The 22,618-nt window shown below is 30.0% G+C and overlaps 2 protein-coding genes across 2 annotated transcripts; both read left to right on the forward strand.

Annotated features, from left to right (window-relative positions):
• The first annotated feature begins 3,739 nt into the window (after positions 1-3,739).
• On the forward strand, positions 3,740-9,085 carry LOC110649734 (protein ECERIFERUM 2). Its single transcript, XM_058130957.1, has 2 exons — positions 3,740-4,273; positions 7,917-9,085. Exons 1-2 carry the CDS (start codon positions 3,845-3,847, stop codon positions 8,784-8,786), a joined length of 1,299 nt encoding a protein of 432 aa, XP_057986940.1. The 5' UTR covers positions 3,740-3,844; the 3' UTR covers positions 8,787-9,085.
• Positions 9,086-10,472: 1,387 nt separating this feature from the next.
• LOC110649736 (NADPH--cytochrome P450 reductase-like) lies at positions 10,473-17,318 on the forward strand. The gene is made up of 18 exons (XM_058130958.1): positions 10,473-11,111; positions 12,122-12,181; positions 12,275-12,351; positions 12,456-12,513; positions 12,624-12,707; positions 12,810-12,846; positions 13,826-13,895; positions 14,038-14,232; positions 14,306-14,398; positions 14,811-15,036; positions 15,151-15,234; positions 15,340-15,491; positions 15,583-15,679; positions 15,864-16,013; positions 16,089-16,166; positions 16,261-16,383; positions 16,464-16,577; positions 16,853-17,318. Exons 1-18 carry the CDS (start codon positions 10,815-10,817, stop codon positions 16,931-16,933), a joined length of 2,076 nt encoding a protein of 691 aa, XP_057986941.1. The 5' UTR covers positions 10,473-10,814; the 3' UTR covers positions 16,934-17,318.
• Positions 17,319-22,618: the final 5,300 nt, after the last annotated feature.

Below are 22,618 nucleotides of genomic sequence, written 5' to 3' on the forward strand. Positions count from 1 at the left end.
AATTTTGAATTTTTACTCTGCCTCGGGATTGAAAACGAGGTCCAAAAATTCCGAAAAAATTTCAGAAAACTCAAAAAAATACGTAGACTCCAAATATATTTTTAGTTTTGTCACGTGGTCTTTAAATTAATTTTTAAAAATCATCAAAGTTTATATTTTCGGAAAATCGAACCCAATTTTTAAAATCCGAAAAATCTCAAAAAAATTCCTAAAATTTAAATAAAATTAAAATACCAAAAATGCTCATAAAATTTAAAATTTTGGGGTGTTACAATTAATTATTACACCATTAAATATCTTTTACTCTCTTAATAATTACTATTTAAATTTTATAAGATTAATACTTAACTCACCCTAAATCTCATCACTATTTGATACTTAATAGGAATAAATCATTTGTCAAAAAATAATTCAATTGAATTTTTACAAAGTTATACTTGGTTTTTATTTTTTTTAATTGAAAAAATTAAATTATCTCATTTTAAACATGAGAATTAATAAAAAAATAATTAAATTAATTATTGTAAAATTTTGCACTCTAAATAGGGGAAATAAAATTATGGAAGAATTAGTGGTTGTGGTTAAGTTAGATTTTTAATAGTCGTTGCAGGTAAATCGAAAAAGTTGAGTCTAAGATTTCATTAATGAAAATTAAATAAAATTTTAATAATTTTTAAAAATTTATGTAATTATGTCAATATTTAAATATAACTTAATTAAGATATATAATTAATTACCTATAAATAAATTTAAAATATTAAAAAAAAGAAGAAAAAAAATTTGAAGAAAAAGAAAAGGAAAGGACAAAGGGTTAGCTAATCAATTCAATTTAAATGCAGCTTCAATCTCTACCACGAATTTCTTATGTCACAATATCGTACGTCAAAATCCCAATACACGACGCTTGGCAATAAATTAAATAATATTTTTAAATGAGTGTAGATATTAAAATTTAAGATAGAAAAAAAATAAATTTAATAATTATTATATTATATATTTATATTTATATTTATATATTTATCATAAATTTTAATTTTTAATATAAATATTTAATATAATAATTATAAAATTCATTATAAAATTGAATTTATATTAAATGCCACTTAATATAAGTTCATTAGCAATGCGCAATAAAATAATAGTATAGCTAATTTTTTATATTATAAAGATAAATATTCAATTATTTTATTAAAATAAAAATATATTATAATAATAAATGCTTAAATTTAACATTTTTTTAATTACTAGACCAAGCCACGCTAGCATAAATATTTACTCCTTATCCTAGAATTGGTTTGGGTGGAAATTTAATAAAATTAAATATGCAGCATACAGTTCAAACTTCAAATTTGCCAAATGACAGTACCAGAACAAAAAGCAATAGCTGCACAAATGGGAATGGCAGCAGTTATTGCTCATTAATTTAACACTCAGGTATGCCCCACACTGCACTTTGGAATTGGGATCTTCTTCTCCACAAAATTCAAATCAAATTCTCCCTGGGGCAATCTTAAACTTTTGGGTCAATAAATTTCTTAGGGTGTGTTCTGTAAAATACTAAAAAATTAAAAATTAAATATTATTCTTATAAATTTTAATATTTAAATAAAATATTAATTTAAATTTATAAAGATTAATATTAAATATTTTAAAAAATATAAATATTAATAAAATAAAAAATTAATTTATTTTATTTTTTTAAAATATTCAAACAATATTAACGAGAGTTAAAAATTATAAAGATAACATTTATTCTTATTAATTTCGTACCAAATACTCACTTAATATTGCGACGATGAATAATGATTATTAAGATTAAATTAAGTTCTCAATAAATTAATATTTTATTTATAATATATTATAAATTTATATTTTCAATTTAATAAAAAAATACATATAAATCATCCATATTAGTATTGCAATTTTTCTTAATTACAATCATGTAATGTTGGGATTATTTTTTAAACCAATCCAAATAAATTTAAAAGCACATCTCCTTATTCAATATTTCAATTTATGAATTTAAAATTTATTTCTTAGATTATGATTCATGATATACACACATCATTATTAAATTCAAACCTAACCCCAACTCGCATTTATATGCCCCAAAATTAGCTTAGGTGTTTTCCAAATTAATATTTGCAATAGAATTTAGTTTAAATTTTAAAAATAATTAATTTTATTCTTTTTTTTTTAGTAATTGATTAGAGAATTGGGAATTTAGATATGACCCAGCAAATCAATTTAATTTGTTATAAAATTTTACTAAGCTTTTAGAAATTCAATAAAAAATAACAATAGTAAAATATTCGCAAAAATTACTGTAATCCGCCAGTAAGGTGGCCGACATTACCAAAAAACAAAAGAGATTGCATATACCAAAATTTGATAGAAGAGTGAGAGGCGCGAGCATAGCCACATGCATGGGTTTGTGGGGTTGATTGAAGCCTTCTCAATGTGACAATGCAGCCGAGGCCCAAGGGATGTGGACACCGATTGCAAGTTTGCAACTTCTAACAACCTTCATTAAATCGCCTATTTTATGATCAATTTGGCCCACACTCAATATACCGGTAGTGTTTTTTTTTTTTTTACTAACAATTGCCATTATTTTTTTTAATATTTTTATATATATTTTTAACATTTAGAACATAAAAAATTATCAATGAAAAATATTTTTTAATTAAAAAAATTAATTTATTTTTTAACGAAAATTACTATCTTAATTTTTTAGAATTTAATAATTTTATTAAAATATAAAAATACTTATAGATGTATATATATATGATATAACACATAATATTAGTTTAATGTTACAATTAAATAGTGAAAAATATTTAAAATATTTTTATATAAAAATTATTTTTTAAAAAAAATAAATAGAGCTTAAATTTTAAATATTTAAATTAAAGGACCGAAAATGTTATCAAATTTTAATTTTTTTTGTATTTATTAATTAAATGTGAGATTTTACATCTCTAACAAATGAAGTGATGTGTACACAACCCATTGCACATAATTCTTTTCCTCTTATTTTTAGCGAATATTAATAAAAAAAAATTATAACAATTTAAGGATATATGTATTAAAGCTCATAATTTTAAATTTATCTCTCTTTTTATATCACAAGATAAGTATTTAATTTTACTGAATTATTAGTTAACGTTATGATATGAGAATTTAAAAAAAAAAAGTTTAATATATATTTTTCGGGTTTTAAATTATTGTTGAAAATTTTATTGTCTTGTATATTTTTATTTGACTAAATAAATTCATGATATTTTATTCATATAAGAATTATTTTTCAAAAATATAAAAAAAATTATTAAAAAATGTTCACTGAGTTAATTAAAAAATTATGAAAAATTAAGAATGTAATACAAATCCGAAATCTTAATTGCCTTTCTCTACATAATGCTCTCTCTCTCTCTCTCTCTCTCTCTCTCTCTCTCTCTCTCTCTCTCTCTCTATATATATATATATATATATATATATCTAATAATACTTTTTTTTTATCACAATTACAAATGAGAATAGTCTTCATTTATTTCATTAAAAATATAGTGATATTTTTTATTGTCTGTGTTATCAATTTATTTATATATTTATTTTATTTAAAAAATAAATAAAAAATTAAGATTAAAGAAAAAGAAGGTCAGCTGTCAATTTCTGTAGATGAGTTCCGCAACAGTTCAGGAAGGAATTTAATGCAGTATCATATAGCGCCCATTTTCCCCATTTGCGCTAGCTCTGAACTCAGGGGTTTGATTGTCATCTTTCCCTTTTCTCCCATCTCTATTTCACACATTTTTTTTCCCTTTGTCTGTTCCACTTCTTCTTGATGACCATGTTATCACCTACCCCACTCTCTGGCATTCGGATATCCTCCGTTGTCCCGGCGGAGGTGACCGGCGACGACAACAAGGACTATCAACTCACAAATATGGACTTGGCCTTGAAGCTCCACTACATTAGAGGTGTGTACTTTTTTTCAGCTGAAGCAGTTGAAGGTCTCACCATTTATGAGTTGAAGAACCCAATGTTTCCATGGCTAGCTCTCTTCTACACCAGCTCAGGTAGGATTCGGAGATCTGAAACGGGTAGACCTTTCATCAAGTGCAACGATGGCGGCGTACGGATTGTTGAGGCACACTGTGACATGGCCATAGAGGAGTTGTTGTCAAGGAATAATAATGATGTTGATAGTTTTCTTGCCCATGATCAAGTTCTTGGTCCGGATTTAGGATTCTCCCCTCTAGTCTATTTACAGGTAATCCACTCACTCCTTTACATCTTTAATTTTCAGTTTCTATTATCACGGTTATTAAACAACAACGACAACAACAAAGGAGTGATGAGTTCATGAACTAATTAACTAAAAGCGATGATTATGTAGATAATTAAGCTAATACAAATTAGTTAATTATTGGGTTGTTTAACTATTTTAAGAGGGAATATCGATGGATATTTAATTTTGGATTATTAAAAATAAATAATGTTTTCTTAAACGGAATTGTAAATTAGAAACTGTACCTTTTGGAAAAGATAAAATATTTTATTTTACTCGTATATTTATCGAGAATATTTAATTTAATTTATTTTAACTTTTTTGTTCAAGTTATTTTATAAATTTAATTTAATCTCAATTTAATAAAAAATTAAAATTTATATACTTAATTTATTGATTTAAATAAAAAAATTAATAAATTTAATTTCTTAATTTTTGAATTAAATTAAAAAATTTACCTAAAAAATAAAGAAATTTAGGTTCTTTATTTTTTTTTATTTTTGGTTAAATTCAGTTTAATTTAAAATATTTAAACTAATTTAAATAAAAATTAAAATTATTTAAATCAAAACTTTTCAATAAATATAAGAATAAAATTTAAAAAAAAATTAAACTAACGGTTAAAATAGTGAAAGAGGAGAGTTGCCTTGTGAATTTGATGTTTTTTCTTTTTTAAGTACTTAATTTGTTAAATCACAAAATGAATTTATTTTTTTAACGATAAATGATGAAATTGAAATTGAAATATATAGAAAAAATTATACCATTAAATTTAGGCTGGCTTTTATGTACGGCGACCATATGATTATGAACCATAAAACCCTGTAGACACAAATGAAAAGGATCGTGCGCTGGTTAAGGGCCATTTTCATGCCCGACAAGGCTTTTTCTGGGCGTGGACTTTCTTCAAACAGTTATTAGGAATTTCCCTTTATAATTGCGTTTTTGGTATGGTCGATTGGCAGGGATCACAATTGCTGTGAATCTGATTCGACCGTCTTGCATTTGATTAATTTTCTATTCCGTTTTGATTTCGATATTATGGAGTGCAGCATATGAGAAAATTTCTTCATCCGATAATAATATATATATTTTTTATTAAAAATAATTTATTTTTATACATTTAAATATTATAATTTAAAAAATATATTATTAATATCATATTTAAATTTTATATTTTCAATTTATAATTTATTTTTTAATAAATGAATTTATATTATATAATAATAAATTAAAATAAAATAAAAAATCTCTTTAAAAAAATATTTTCTGTTATTGACAGGAAAGTTTCTATCCTAACCCCAATCTCCTGTGGGACAAAAATTAGAAGGGTGATCTATCCTCAATTTAAATAAATAAATATATATATATATATATATATACATGTAAACCTCCTTCACCTTTCTTTCCCCTGTCTTAGTTGAGGCTCTTTACCCTCTCCTAGGTAGGGTAAGTGTCACTCTTTAAACTTTCTTCCTACCAAAGTAGAGTGTCACGGAGTAAGAAGTTTGCTCACCTCAAACTTGCTTTAAATCGTGCAACCTTAGGGCATGTTTGGATTAACTGTTGAATACAACTGATAGCTGTTAGCTGTTAGCTGTTACTGTTAGCTGATAGCTGATAACTGATAGCTGATGATAGCTGTTTTCTATTAAGTGTTTGGTAAAATTATATTTAGTTGTTGCTGTTAATATGTGAAATGACTAATAAGGGTATATATCATATAATTTATTTTATTATTTAAATAAATATAAAATTATAAATTTATTACATTATATTATTTATTTTATTATTAAATTAAATATATAATTATTAAATTAATATATTATATTATTTAAATAAATATATAATTATTAATCTTTTATATTATATCATTTATTTTATTATTGAAATAAGAAAATAATTATTTTTTAAGATAATTAAATAATTTTAAAAATATAGATAAAATAATAAAATAATTATTATTGTTAATAGAAAATTTTATAATTAATTTTAAGTTTTTTTATATAAATAAATATTTTATATTTTATATTATTAATAAAAAATATTTTAACAAAGTTGAAATACATTAATTAAAATATTAAAATTACAAATAAAAAAATAAAAATATTAATAATATTAATTTTCGAGTTAAATAAAAAAGGATAATATGGTCAAAATAAAAAATAAAACCACATCAGCTATCAGATGATGAGAAACAGCTCTAAAAATAGAGCTGATACAAACTGCAGCTGATGGGTATCATATCAGTTGCCTATCAGTTATCAGCTCTATTTTTTTAAACTTACCAAACACTACAATTTACCTGTTTGGATATCTATCAACTATCAGCTGCACCCAACAGGTAAACCAAACACCCCCTTAGTCTTCTCCCATTTTTGTGGAGTGACAAGAGGCAAAGGAGTCAACTTTTCACCCCTTTATTCCTTGCCAAATATAAAGGGTAATTTTTTAAAATAAATTTAATCTACCTATTCATTTTCTGCTCAATCAATGAAATCGTTTTTATATCATTTACAATTTAAAAATATTAAAAGTCTATATATAATTAAAAAAATTATTTAAAAATAAAAATAGATATAATTATATGAAAATTTAATTAAATTATTTTATTAAAAAAAGTCACAAAATTAAAGAAAAAAAATAATTTTAACCCTATAAAACATACCCCCAAAAAATATTTTATATTTAGACAGCCCAGCTTTTTTTTTTTTTTAAGAATTTAAAGTTAATGCATGAATCTAACGGTATAAATGGATGTAATTAACACTATATTTAAAAATACATGCCCCAGAATTCTTCTGGCTGGGCTCATAAAAATATTAGATTTGGATAGATTTTTATTTTATTTTATAATGAATTAATAATTTGAGTAATAATTAATAAACTATATAGCAATATATTTTTAAATAAATAAATAATGAGGTCAAATTTAAAATTTCTCTATGCATCTTTAAAAAAAATAGCAATTTTGTGAGGCTCAACGTAGTGATATTTTTCTCTTTAAATATTAAATATACAAATAAATAATGCTCCTTCAGAACTAAAAATCTTATTATTTCAATAAATGAAAATAACCAACCTATTTATTTATCTTGGGTAAATGTAAATTAATGTTATAATTATAATTGATTACATATATATTTTCCCTTATTCTCTGCTATTGGTAGCTTTATCTTAAAGTTTGTTGAGTTGGTAGTTGGTACAACTACAGAACTGAATATGAAGTATATATTTGATATTACTGTTAAGAGTTTTAATCATATTAATTAAAAATATTAAAAATTAAATTTAATATATTTTAATTTTAAAAAATTAAAATTAATGATTTTATTCAATAATATTTAAGATAATTTTTTTTTATTTTTTTCCCTGAAATTTAATATGAAATGATGCCTAAGTTGAAATATTGCACCCATTATTTTTCTTCCACCAACCATTATTGTTGTGGACATAAATATTATTTATTCAGTTTAAGGTACATCTCTGATCTCTAAGCTCTTTTCTTAATCCATAATTAATTTTGCCAAGAATGTTCCTTACGCAATCTTTTGGGGTTTCTTCTTTTTTTTTTTTTTTTTTTAAATAATAATTATAATTTTTATTTTGGTAATTTGATCATCAGTTCACTTGGTTCAAGTGTGGGGGCATGTCTGTGGGACTCAGCTGGGCCCATGTTCTCGGGGATGCATTCTCAGCTTCAACCTTCATCAACAAGTGGGGCCAATTCATGAAAGGTCAAGTGCCATCCAAGTCTCTCCACTTGCCACACTCCAAGAAACCGGAATACCCACTTTCAACTCACAGGGAACCATTTTCACTAAGACGGGTCGAACCTGTCGGGGACTGCTGGCTAACTCCCAATAACTGTAAAATGGAAACTCATTCTTTTCATTTCACTGCAAAACAACTAGACAACATAGTATCAAACATTTCCGGTCTAGTCCATCCGGTGAAGATCTCGCAATTCGAAGTCATCGTTGCGATAATTTGGAAATCTTTATCCAAGATCAGGGAAGATTCAGGGCCAATAATTGTGACAATTTGCACAAAATCAATTTCTTGCAATGGTGGTGAAAATGAAAATCCAAGCAACAAAATGGCGTTTAGCATTGCAAGAACAGATTTCTACCCTGCGAAAGGAGATTTATATGAGTTAGCAGTATTGGTTGCAGAGAATCAGGAAGAGGAAAATGCTCTGATTGAAGAATCAGTTGAGAGTGACAATGGAGACTATAACGTCTATGGAACAAATTTGACTTTTGTGAATTTGGAAGAAGCAGATATTTATGGGCTGGAGTTGAAGGAACATAAACCAATTTTTGCATATTATAGCATCAAAAGTGTTGGTGATGAAGGAGCTGTTCTTGTGCTTCCTGGGCCAGGTAATGGCGACGACAAGAGAGGTGGGGGGAGGACAGTGACTGTGATTCTGCAGGACAATCAACTTGCAAAGCTAAAGAATGAGCTCAGGAAGGAATGGGGCATCGTCTGAGGTAATAAAATATCACAGTACATGCAAACGTTTCAGTGATGTGGCTTTTGCTTTGCTGCTGCTGAGTAGTACTAAAAGAGATAGGTGTGATTGATTATAAAAGATCTAGCTGTGATTGATTATACATTAAGTGATGAACGATGATATTATTATCAAGAACTTACTCGTTGTAATTAAGATTATGAGAACTTGGGAGGCACTGTATTCTGAAATTCTAAAAATAAGCAAGTACTATGTAACTTTTCACATTTTAGGGGTTGTTTAGTACAAAATTAATAAAAATAATCATTACCCATTAACTCTTATTTAGATATTAATTAAAAAATTAATTTAAAATATTTTAATTATAAAAATTTTCATTAAATTAATTTAAAATAATGTTTAAAATAATTTGTTTAAAACCCACACGAGACTAATGCCACGGAAATCAAGTAGGCGTTACTTTCTGCCAATGCAGGGGCTTGGGGTCTCTGTTCATTCGCCACGAGAGAAGAAACCAAGCAAAATGCCATTTCCTCTCTAAAAAATTTGTAAGCGACAAGGACTTGGGATTATAATATGAAAAATTGACCTAATCAGTTGCGTATTGAATGCCACATTTCTTTTAAAACAAGCCATATGCAAGTTTGACAAAACTCATCTCATCCTTGACTTGTGTGCATTTCTTCTTTTACACAATATTTTTTTTTTCTTGGGGGGTAAAAACAAGTTGCTAAATTGTCGATATTAAGGTGACCATACTCTAAAAATGGAATCTTTTTTAGTACATAGAGCAGAGAAAGTGTGAATCTATTTATGGCAATTTATTTTCAATCAATTTCAATAATAAGTCAAAAATCAAATAATGGGAATTCCTCAAAGGTAGAATTTTTTTTTATATTAATACTAAATAAATTTGAATAATTATCTTTAAATTTATATAGTTATAACGTTATAGTTTTTTAACTTTAAAATGTAATATAAAAGCTAATTATTATATATATTAGAAGTATTGAAAAATAGTATTTTGTCTCTCACAGAAAAGTAGAAGTCTTACATGATTATGAAAGATAATGCATGCGCATCGGTGCACCTAATAATTTTTTTTAATATTAAATCTTTTAATTTTTAAATTTTACACATTAAAATTATTTTAATTTTTCATTATTAATTTTTTAATTAGATATTGATGTAAACAAATTCGGTATAGTACTTAATTGATATTTACTTATTATCTTTTATGCATAGTATAAAAGTTATTATCTTTACACATGAAAAATTATTTTATCTATAAAAAAGAAAAGAATTCAATTTATATATAACTTGAGAGAAAAAAGAAATATTAATTAAGTGTCACATTAAAATTATATAAATTAGTGTCTAATTAAAAAATAAATAATTAAAAATTAAAAAAAATTTACTATATAAAATTTAAAAAATAAAAAAATTTTATATTATATTTTTAAATTAATAGACTATAATATAATTACATAAATTAATCATATAAGTTAAGCGATTGTTAAAAATTTATCCTATTAATATCTGAAGTTTACGGGCGGTAATTCGGTAAATAAATGGTAGCAGAAAGGGTGTTACCTTATAGTAAACAGGAGGAAAAGGACCTTTTTTCACCTCCCTCGACGTGGGAAGAGAGAGAAGAAATTAAAGAAGCTACAATGTCAAACTTCAGCTCACGGTTGCTAAAAAGGCACGAACGCGACGACGCTTCCACGGCAGGCGCGAGAGAACATTGCAAAAAGAGCTTTTTCCTTCTTTTTTATTTAAAAAATAATAATAAAACAACTGGTCAAGATCGCGGTGGGTCCCGTCTACAAGCACCACACCCGTTTCTCCTTGTCTGCACCGTCTCTCTCCCCACCCAACGCGCCCTGTATCTCTCTCTCTCTGCTTACCCACCCCCATATTTTAGGGCTCGTTCTCCAAAGCCACCAAGGGAGAGAAGAACCAAAGCCGAAGCCGATTATTTCAAGACTTTAAATTATTTAGTTTTGTATTGTTGGATTTTTTGGATTTGGATTTTAGATCGAGATGAGTTCAGGGTCGGAATTGGTTAGCTTCGTTGAGTCGGTGCTTGGCGTCTCGCTCGGAAGTTCTGTGACTGACTCCGTGCTTCTGATGATAACGACGTCGTTTGCTGTTATCTTAGGGTTGTTGGTCTTATCGTGGAAGAGATCGTCGGATCGGAGCAGAGAGCTGAAACCTGTGGTGCTTCCTAAGTCGCTTGCGGTGAAGGACGAGGATGATGAGGCTGAGGCTCTTGCGGGTAAATCTAAGGTTACTGTCTTTTATGGGACTCAGACCGGAACAGCTGAGGGCTTTGCTAAGGTACGATCATTTTTTGTATGCGATATTTGTGAGCTTGTTTGATTCATTTTTGGTTAGGTCTTTCATTATGGATTGGCGATTGGGTATTTGACTGGATTTGTGAAAGAGAAAGAGAATTGATCAGCGTGGCCGCTGATGATGGTTTGTTTGGAAGTCAAACATTAAGTGATAATTTTGACTGATGCGAAATCCAAAATTAGTATTTCGTTAATATTGGCTAGTAAGAAGTGGCTGATATGTTCTGAATTTGCCATCGAATTTTGAAACGAGCTGACTTGTGTCTAATTGTTCTGAGCATTCTTTGACCAGCTATTCGGAACTTGGAAGTGGTTTTTGTCAACTCCGACACAAAAATTGCTTTGCTTCGGCTTGAAAGCTAGAAGGGCCACTTTCCTATTGTACAGTAACATGGTTGACTCCAAGCTAGAACTTGGAACTTGACCTCAGAGAGAGAATTGCAGTATTAGTAAATTCTCAACTTTACTAGTTTTGATCAGATGAAAAACAAAACAAATGGAGGATGTTGCTATGCATATTAAGTTTCATTTCTTTATACTTGGTTCTTATTTTTGTGCCTATTCATTCCAAGGTGTTGGCATCCTTTTGTGCATGATGATGGTGTCACGTTTGGATGAAGGCACTAATCATTGCTAATGGGGTAAACAGGGGCAGATATGTGTAGCTTACTTTAATGATTTCAAGAGGTCCTGCTGCTAAATTCCATGAAATTTTGGAGTGGAGCCCTATAAAAAGTGATGGCATAGTGTAAAACTGCATGTGTGCAGAGTTGCTAGGGATACAAATACAACAGATGATTGCTTGTTTAGATAGATGTACTTTTCAGTCTCTGTGCATGCGTTGTGTTTTTGTTGTCTTTTTATATTCAGTGTTAGAATCAGAGGAGCCACTGCACAATCGTGTGTTGAGCATTGTGTCTCAAATTTACAATGCACTCCTAATTTGTATTAATTAAGCTTTTAATTAGGATTTTTCCCCAATCATTGCTGCAGGCCTTAGCTGAGGAGATCAAGGCAAGATATGAGAAAGCAGCTGTTAAAGTTGTTGACCTGGTATGTTGGTGGGATATTTGAATAACATTGGGAAATTGATTGAGAACATGATTGTAATGGTAAAATTTATTATGTAAATATGTTTTGAATTAGGATGATTATGCTATGGATGATGATCAATATGAAGAAAAATTGAAGAAGGAGACACTGGCATTTTTCATGGTTGCCACGTAAGATAAATCTTTACATTTACACGACTTTTGCATACATAAATTGTATGATTGTGCCGTTAGAAAGAATGATGCATTCAATGTGGTTGTGTCCAACATTGCAGTTACGGAGATGGAGAGCCAACTGATAATGCTGCAAGATTTTATAAGTGGTTTACTGAGGTTGGTGATTTTGTTGAGATGCTACCATTGAATAACATTCCAAGACACATTTTATTATCATATATATCCTGCATTTTATTTCATGTCAGATGATTGTGATTTAATTTCAGGAAAGTGAAAGGGGAGTTTGGCTTCAACAGCTCACCTATGGTGTTTTTGGCTTGGGTAACCGTCAATATGAACATTTTAATAAGGTAAATGAAGCTGAATATATTGTTTTCCCCCTCTTTCCCTTCTCTTTTTTGGGTCTTCTTATCATGATTTTATAATTTGATGGAATGTCTTTGCTGAAACAGATAGCGAAGGTGCTTGATGAACAACTTAGTGAACAAGGTATATTTCCATATTTCCATTTCATGTTTTGTTCTCATGTTCCTTTTCTTTTTCTTTTTTTTTTTCCCCTTGAAAGTTAGTAGAGGTAATGTTATTGAGCCATATTAAATCTTGTTAATTGGCTAAATGTTGCAACTTTTCTTAAATAATTTCATGTTTTGTGAAAGTCCTTTTATCTTTGAGTCCAAGGGTTGAATGCTGTGCGTAAATGTTACATTCTTGAAACAAAGAGGTTGATAGAATAAAGTCGTAAGTTATAGTTTATTTTAATATTGTTGTGACAAAAAAAAAATCCCTAATAATAGAATTAAGTAAGGTCTGGAATATTAATCACTTGACATAGTAAGCATAAAAGGCATCACTTCCCAAATATAATGCCCATAAAATAACTAAATGAATATAGCATGCAAAATATGGAAAAATCGTCTTCCAAGATGATTTATATGAACTCTGGTCTTACCATGTTAGTATATTGGTGTATGATTTTTAGGCTAGGTACATTTTAAATCATTTCCCTGAAACTTGTGTTCTGGGTTTTATTTATTAGGGGCACATAGAAGAAGGGGGGAAGGGAGGGTTTAAATTTGGAAGACCTTGTCACTTTGTTTATGATATTTGGTTCTGCTGGGCAGTAGATATTAATTTCCATTTTTGTAAATTAGCTTTTGCAAAGACATTGGATCCAAAGTCAATATAATCTTTTACTACTTGTCTCCTCTGCTTGTGAGTTTTTGCAATCACTTCTATTTATGGCTTATAAATAAATAATCATACTTCTTATTTATTTCATTATTGTGCTCCTTGTGGAAGGGGATTTAGCTGTATGTCATATGCATAAACATTCACAACTAGTTTTGCATCTGGCAATGGTTGGTGATTGTTAACATTTTTTTGTCTTGTCTAGTTTCTTATTCTATGGTTTGAATTTAAATGATTCATTCATCCTAGCATGATAGTTTCATCTTTGTGGTTGAAACAGGGGCAAAACGCCTCATTCCTGTTGGACTTGGTGATGATGATCAATGCATTGAAGATGATTTTACTGCTTGGTATACTATATAGTTGGATTAGAACATTCATTAATCTATACTCTTGCCATATGTAGTCAAGCCCATGCCTTCTCCATCTTTGACAGGATGGAGCTTTTTACAATTATATATTGTATTAACTGTACAGTTTGTTTTTTCCTAGGAGAGAGTTATTGTGGCCTGAGTTAGACCAGTTACTCAGAGATGAAGATGATGTGAGTGGTGGGTCTACTCCATATACAGCTGCAATACCTGAATATCGAGTGGTGATTCATGATGCTTCTTTTGCAACTAGCGAGGATAAATCATCATACTTGGCAAATGGGAATACTTCATTTGATATTCACCATCCATGCAGGTGTTTGGTGTTCACATGTGTAATTTATCACACATTAATTGATTACTGAAATGTTTTCCCTCTTTTCCTATAGAGTTAATGTTGCTGTTCAAAAGGAGCTCCACAAAACTGAGTCTGACCGCTCTTGCATACATCTGGAGTTTGACATATCAGGGACTGGTATTACGTAAGTTAATTGCTGTACAGTTACAGTCTTCTATATTCTATTACATTTACTTTCATAATTCCTCGCCAATACAACAAGTATAAAGAAATTACTTCCAACTTGTATACAAGAAGATACAGATTATTCTTCTTTTTTTCCCAAAAAAAAAAAAAAAACCATCTGCATTTTCTTGCTGGATGTGAAATCATTGATATGTGATTTTATTCTCATACTTTTTGTTTATCTACTAGAATTCATAGTTGACCTTATGTTGATCTTAATGATATTTACTTATAACCAATGATCTTTAGCTCAGTGGTACTAAGTTGTCTCTGTGGGCTGTGAGATCTCGTTTTTTGAGTCCTAGTCAGAGTCAAATGAACAAAAAAAAAATTGTTTATACTTATTTTCCTTTCTTCATTTGTTTCTTTAGATATGAAACTGGGGACCATGTGGGTGTTTATGCCGAAAATAGTGATGAAAGTGTTGAAGAAGCAGGGAAGTTGTTAGGTCAACCCTTAGATTTACTATTTTCTGTTCACAATGACAATGAAGATGGCACACCCCTTGGAAGTTCATTGCAACCTCCTTTCCCAGGGCCTTGCACCCTTCGTTCTGCTTTGGCACGTTATGCAGATCTATTGAACCCTCCTCGAAAGGTGATATTTTGGCACATTTGCTAGTTAATCTCTCTCTCTCTCTCTCTCTATATATATATATGCATTGATATTGTAACACTAATTTTGTTACTGTATTGTGTTGTCACTTGTCAGGCTGCTTTGATTGCTTTGGCTGCTCATGCCAGAGAACCTAGTGAGGCAGAAAGACTCAAATTTTTAGCATCACCACAGGGGAAGGTCAGTGAACCGTTCATGCTATTTTTTAATATTTGATCTTGCGAATTTCATATGCGTCTTTTGTGTTTGTTCTTGCTTATGTTTGTCATTCTTTTTGTTGTCCAGGATGAGTACTCCCAATGGGTTGTTGCAAGTCAGAGAAGTCTTCTTGAGGTAATGGCTGAGTTCCCATCTGCAAAACCTCCATTGGGGGTATTTTTTGCAGCAGTGGCTCCTCGCCTACAACCTCGCTACTATTCAATCTCATCCTCCCCTAGGTGATTTTCTCCTTATAATTGAGTATTCAAAATGCATTTTATCTAATTTTTAGATTTGCAAAATCCTAATTCCCCATCATACCTTGTGCAGATTTGCTTCCAACAGAGTACATGTGACCTGTGCTTTAGTTTATGGTCCAACGCCAACCGGTAGAATTCACAAAGGGGTGTGCTCAACCTGGATGAAGGTAGAGTGTAGTGACTTGGCATTAAATATATTTCATACTGCTGGACTCTTCTTGCCGCACTTTTTTAATGTTGTTGCTGCATGTGCATGACCCTAGGAACAATTTTGCTTTTGTAATATCTAACCTTCACCTCTACGCCAACCACCTCCCCCCCCCCCCCCAAAAAAAAAAAAAAAAAAAACAGAATGCAATTCCTCTGGAGAAAAGTAGTGGCTGTAGCTGGGCTCCGGTTTTCATCAGGACATCTAATTTCAAGTTACCATCTGATCCTTCAATTCCAATCATCATGGTGGGACCTGGTACTGGATTGGCACCCTTTAGAGGATTTCTACAGGTATGGAATCCCTGTCTGATGGTGGGTTTCATTATTTGTTATCTAAAGAAGAAACTAAATAATTGTTTCTAACAGGAAAGAATGGCCCTGAAAGTGGATGGTGCTCAGCTTGGTCCTGCTCTGCTCTTCTTTGGATGTAGAAATCGCCGAATGGTTCAGATCTTTGCCATGCATGACTCTTGATTGGATAAGTGCTGATAACATTGCAATCCTATGCTCAATGATTTGCTGCTGTGTTTATTTGCAGGATTTTATATATGAAGATGAGCTTAATAATTTTGTGGAACAAGGTGTGATTTCTGAGCTGATTGTTGCATTCTCAAGGGAGGGGCCACAGAAGGAGTATGTTCAGCATAAGATGGTGGACAAAGTAAGTACTTCTGTTCGGCAAATCAGTGGTCTTGACAAGCTGAAGACATAATTTATATTGCTTTATTTAATGCAATGCAGGCAGCACAAATATGGAGCATAATTTCTCATGGGGGATATCTGTATTTGTGTGGTGATGCCAAGGGTATGGCTAGAGATGTTCATCGGACTTTGCATACTATTGTTCAGGAGCAGGTATTAACCATACCCCAACGCCTCTTATTTTTCTCTCACCTTTCCTGCATGTTTATGTGTGCAGGGGGGTGTCTCACTCTTCTCTTACAAAAAATGAAATAAAATAGCGTGCGAATGTGCGTGAAGCATGTTTTGAGTTTCCTGTTTTGCTATTGTTAAGTGGTCTCCGAACTTTAGGAATTTTTCATCATGTATGAAAAGTGGCCATTCTAATGTTTGAATTTATCTGTGTTTCCTCTCAATGTCATGTGTCTTTTTTAATTTTTGTATTTCAGGGAAATTTGGACTCATCAAAGACAGAGTCTACTGTTAAGAAACTCCAGATGGACGGACGATATCTCAGAGATGTTTGGTGACAGCTGCACTTTTCACATTCAATCTATGGTTGTTTGCAGTGACCTTCTGGTATAGCATTGAATTTATTCATCTACTTTCTCAAGCTTCTTGACCAGTTATATATCTTCCATCCCGAGGTTCCAGCGGGGTTGATATGGATGGAAAACCAAAACTTGATTTCCTTGAAATTATGTCCTCTAGATACCCTTTCATTATTTTGAACTTTTTCTTTTTCAAATACAAGGATCCTGTCCTAAATGGAAAAATTCAAACAGGCAATAGCATGTAGGTAGTTGCAAAATGTCAATCGACGCACACATGTGGCATGTATGAATTATTGTAGTAAAATATGGTAATGCAGAATAAACTGAAGATTGTTCTCAAAGCTAAAAACAGTTACTTAAATTTTTGTTGTTTTTGTGATTGTGTATCTGGTGAACTAGCATGAGGGAACATTTTTACCTTGGTTTCACGAAGACTGGACGGATGGTTGGCTTTCTTTCTTTTTTTTTTTTTTTTTATAAATATATATATATATATATATATATATATATATATATATATATATATATTATCATCATGCAATGCTGAAAGACTTGATGATGCACGAATTAATTCTCATGGGAATATGAATCAAACGCTGTTAGGGTTTGATTGGACGCTCTAGGAAGCTTTAAGGTAGGACTTTTTCAAAGTCGCAACAGCCACTAATCATTCACTTGGATGGTCGGGTAATGAGTAATCTGCTTCCATGGCAAATTGGACTGGTTCTCGTCGTCAACTGGCCGTTTCAGATTAGTCTTTAAATCTTAATAATAAGAACCGGTTGCTGGTTCTTTGTATTGGTTTTTAAATTCACGATTTCCATGAAAATAAGTTACCTACCTTTAACTCCATTTAATATGCATTGAAAAAAAAAAAAAAAGTAAAATCTACTAGTTTTGAAAATGGTGTCATTTTATTTTTTAAAATAATAATTTATTTATTAATTTACTAATATATAACTCTAGTTAATATGCATTAAAAAAAGAGTAAAATCTATTATTTTAATAATAGTTTAATAATATGAGTCATGTAGAGTGCAGGGTATATTAAGAAAAAATAAATAAAATTTATTGCTTTAATTATATTTTTTAATTCATGTGAAAATAGGATATTTTTATGAGAAATAAAATAATTATTAAATTAAATATGTGCAAAATTAATCGTATACAAAAATATATAAATTTATATGGGGAAATTATAAAAAAAAATTAATTGATGATTTTTATATTAAATATTATAATTGAAAAAATTTGAAAATATAAAATTTTTTAGATAATTTCTCCAAAAATTACTCAAAATCTATTTTAGTTTAAACAAAATTTCAAATTAATATAAAATGGCAAAAAAATCCGTATACCAGCTTTAACTAATTTGGAGACTTAATTATTATTATTATTATTATTATTATTATTATTATTATTATTATTATTATAGTATATACTTTAATTAATTATATATAATTTTTATAGTAAATATTTAAGAAAAATTTATTTTTTGATTTTTAGATTATGTTAGAAATGACAACTTATAGAATACTTATGAAAATCATCCTATTTAAATCTAATTAGTATTTAAATAATCAAATTTGTCTCAAATTTGATTATTAAATAATACTTGAATCATTTAAATATATATATATATTTTAAATAAAAAACATTTATAATATTTATATTTTAAAATTTAATAATTTTAGGAGGAATTTCTAAAAACACCTCACACTTTCAATTTTTTTTTAATCATACCTACACTTTTTAACTTTTTCTAATTATATAATATTATTGGGTGACGTAACATTTGACATGGCTCATCTGTTAGTAAATTAGCAGCTTAGTTGTGCAATATTGTGCAATATTAGGGTAAATTGTGCAATATTAAAAAATATCAAATTTAATTGATAATTTTAAAAGTATATGATATAATTGAAAAAATTTTGAAAGTAGAAATTTTATTTGGTAATTTCCTTAATTTATATTTACCTTTCATATAAAGTGGAGATTGTTTTGTTGTTATTATTTATTTTCCTTCTATGATTCATGTTGAGACAGTGAGTGTAAAATTGACTTTGAGAGGTAATAAATTAATATTTTTAAAGTATTAATTGACTCCACTGAATTGTTGCAATGTTATGGTAATATATTTTAGGACATAATAAAGCCAGAAATCTATATACAATAATTTCTGAAAATTTTCTTTAAAGACTTTTTGTACAAACAGAGTTTAGAGAGACAATATTAGGAAAAGAAGAAACATGTAACATCTGTCATTTTTCGATGTCGGAATATTTGTCCTAGGTCAGAATATTTGTCATTAATGGAATATTCTAGTGAAAAAATTAAAACTTCATTGACAAGAGAGTGACAGTAAGATGTAAAAATATATTTATGTATGTGTATATGTATGTTTGAGATATTCAAAATGTATTTAAAAAAATGAAAATGTTTTAAAGGTTTTATTTCCTAAAAGTTTTTAAGTAAGTATTAGAAATTTTGGTAGTCAAATGATAGACTTTCAACAACCAAAGTCTATTTTCCTGTTCAAATACTCTCCGAAAGTTGAACTTTTGACAGCCGAAAGCCCCTCGATAGTTAGGGTACAAAAAGGGTCAAAAGCTCATTTTTACTGTAAAAAAAAAAAAAACTTGGGTTTTCTCTTCTTCTCTCTCTCTCTCAACTATTGAAGCATACAAGGAGTTTGTAATGGCCCGGCCCACTAGTGATATTGTCCGCTCTGGGCCGGGCCATTACATTTGTGGTATCAGAGCCGCTCCGCGTGCAACCTTGAGCGATGGTGGGGCAAACCTCAGCGAGGACGCTGAGTCCCATAAGGGGGGTGGATTGTAACACCCTAGGCAAATCCCACATCGGCAAAACACGGGAGAGATGCTGGGTTTATAAGTTGGTGGTTCGTAACCCCTATTGACGCGTTTTAAAATCGTGAGGGCTTCGGCCCAGAGCGGACAATATCACTAGTGGGCCAAGCCATTACATTTGTGGTATCATGAGCGATGGTGGGGCAAACCTCAGCGAGGACGCTGAGTCCCATAAAGGGGGTGGATTGTAACACCCTAGGCAAATCCCACATCGGAAAAATACAGGAGAGATGCTGGGTTTATAAGTTGGTGGTTTGTAACCCCTATTGACGCGTTTTAAACCGTGAGGGCTTCGGCTCAGAGCGGACAATATCACTAGTGGGCCGAGCCATTACATTTGTGGTATTAGAGCCGCTCCGCATGCAACCATGAGCGATGGTGGGGCAAACCTCAGCGAGGACGCTAAGTCCCATAAGGGGGGTGGATTGTAACACCCTAGGCAAATCCCACATCGGCAAAACACGGGAGAGATGCTGGGTTTATAAGTTGGTGGTTCGTAACCCCTATTGACGCGTTTTAAAACTGTGAGGGTTTCGGCCCAGAGCGGACAATATCACTAGTGGGCAGAGTGGCGCAGCGAAAGCGTGGTAATGGCTTGGCCCACTAGTGATATTGTCCGCTCTGGGCTGAAGCTCTCAAGGTTTTAAAAAGCGTCAATAGGGGTTACGAACCACCAACTTATAAACCCAGCATCTCTCCCATGTTTTGCCGATGTGGGATTTGCCTAGGGTGTTACAGAGTTCTTTAAAGAGATTTTCTTGAATTTTTAAAGATTTAGAGGTGGATTCTTCCATTTATAAGTTTAGAATAGCAGATTCAAGTTTCGAGGTTTTGATTCTTTCACCTTCAAGCTCAAATAAAAGAGGTAACTTCCTTTTCTTCTTAATCTAATAGATAGATCTAAGAAAGTTACTGAGAGATCAAGTTTATAGAACTTCAAATTTATGTAAAGTTTTTTTTAAAATGAGTTTTGAGAAGTTAAGCATGTTAGGGTTAGAGTTTTGTGATGTATGTTAGAATTGCATGTTTTTATTGTTAGTTTAGTAATATTTAAGTGTTTTGAACCTTAAATAGCTAGTTTTTCTTGATATATTTGAAGAAATCCTTGAATATGCTATGTTAGGCTTAGAAAAAACCTAAGATTTTAGTTTTTGATTAATATATGTAGGTATTAAGCATGTTTTCAAGTTATTTTAGGTCTTAAAGATGTATATATGTGGTTGGTTTGTGTTTTTGAACTTTGGGATGAGTTTTGAGGTTTTTGGGAGAATGATTCTGCAGCTTTTCGACTTGAGAATTTTGAAAATTCTTAAGTTCGGCTACTAGAAGGATTCTGCAGGTTTTCAATTTGGGAATTCTAAAAATTCCTAGGCTTGGCTATCAAAAATCGTAGGTTCGGTAGCCAAAGCATATAATTTTTAAGAAAATCTAGAAAATTTCTAGATTCGGTTTAGTAGTCATAGTGGCTACTATCCAAAATGGGCACTCGATGTTCTAAGGTTCGGCAGCCAAAGCCTAAGACTTCGGCAGTTGAACTTGCTTTTGCCCACTATATTTCTCCATCAATTCCAAGATTTCAAAACCCAATTTTATAATTCTTAAGGATCTAGAATAAGATGTTTTGTGATACCCCTTACTCGTCTACAGTGTAGCCGAGCGAGACATATCACACTCGTTGCTGAAGCACTTTAATTTATCTTATTTCATTTCTTAGTAATTACATTTTATTTTATTATTTAAGGTCAATTTATTGACAGGAGAAACTGACGGAGTTTCTCATAATTTATTCATAATTTTGATAATTTTCACCTGTTAAGAATCTCAACAATACTTTCAAATATGTATAACTTTTCTCAATTTCAAATCTTATTTCAATATTTCAAACTCAAATCTTCATTCATACATAATTAAAATGGTACTCATTCAGAAATGAAATGCTAAACTCCATTAATTTACATAATTACAAATAGTTACATAAGTACATAATTTACATAATAATATATGTCACATCCTACTCTTGCGTAAGGCATAACATGATCCCGTAGTACACCTAATAAATTACCGTACTTTACCTACCGGTAACCCATTAAATATACTACAAGGGATTTTAAAACAATTTCTATACATTTTTAAGTTGGTGGGTAATTTTTTTTTTTTTTACAAATATTAAAACTTTTAATTGACATTAAGTCATAGATCAAATTTTTTGATATTTAAAACTACCGCAAATTTTTACAAAAATTCCGGCAAAGTATCAACTGTATTTTGAGAAGACAGTTCTTCAAAACCTGAAGAGAAACACACTTCCAATATTTTTACTCAACCATAACTCCAATACAAATCCATTTCATCTCACAATCTCATACAAGAAGCTCAACTCAAAATCAACCGCAATTTGAAGTTTCTCATTTTAAAAAAAGAATAATTTCTCATTCACAAAATATAAAAATTTAATTATTTACATTGATTATAAAACTCAAAAATAAATTTGAATATTACAATAATTTGCATTTTAATTACATACCCAAAATAATATTACAAAAGTTATTGTACAACTGCTCAAATAATTTATATACATATAATTACATGCATACATCAAAATCTAATGTACAAGGATATACCTCTAATATACCTGAAGTTAATCTCAATGAGTCTTCAAGGTGTAGCTACTGGAAATCTCACTCGGCTACTCTATCTTTACTTTCATCTGCGACAACATATAAAACTATTGCTGAGTGGTGAACTCAGTGGTGCACAACCATTATTTAAAACATAATATACAATACCTTAC

Source organism: Hevea brasiliensis, chromosome 12 (assembly GCF_030052815.1).
Source record: "Hevea brasiliensis isolate MT/VB/25A 57/8 chromosome 12, ASM3005281v1, whole genome shotgun sequence".
NCBI classification, from domain to species: Eukaryota; Viridiplantae; Streptophyta; class Magnoliopsida; order Malpighiales; family Euphorbiaceae; genus Hevea; species Hevea brasiliensis.

What these genes read in the sequence shown, in the direction of transcription:
- LOC110649736 (XM_058130958.1), top strand. Translation starts at nt 10,815, where the DNA reads ATGAGTTCAGGGTCGGAATTGGTTAGCTTCGTTGAGTCGGTGCTTGGC. An exon ending in GCATTTTTCATGGTTGCCAC is followed by an intron (nt 12,352 to 12,455) that starts GTAAGATAAATC and finishes CCAACATTGCAG; the next exon opens with TTACGGAGATGGAGAGCCAA. An exon ending in AGCATAAGATGGTGGACAAA is followed by an intron (nt 16,384 to 16,463) that starts GTAAGTACTTCT and finishes AATGCAATGCAG; the next exon opens with GCAGCACAAATATGGAGCAT.
- LOC110649734 (XM_058130957.1), top strand. Translation starts at nt 3,845, where the DNA reads ATGACCATGTTATCACCTACCCCACTCTCTGGCATTCGGATATCCTCC. An exon ending in CCCCTCTAGTCTATTTACAG is followed by an intron (nt 4,274 to 7,916) that starts GTAATCCACTCA and finishes TTTGATCATCAG; the next exon opens with TTCACTTGGTTCAAGTGTGG.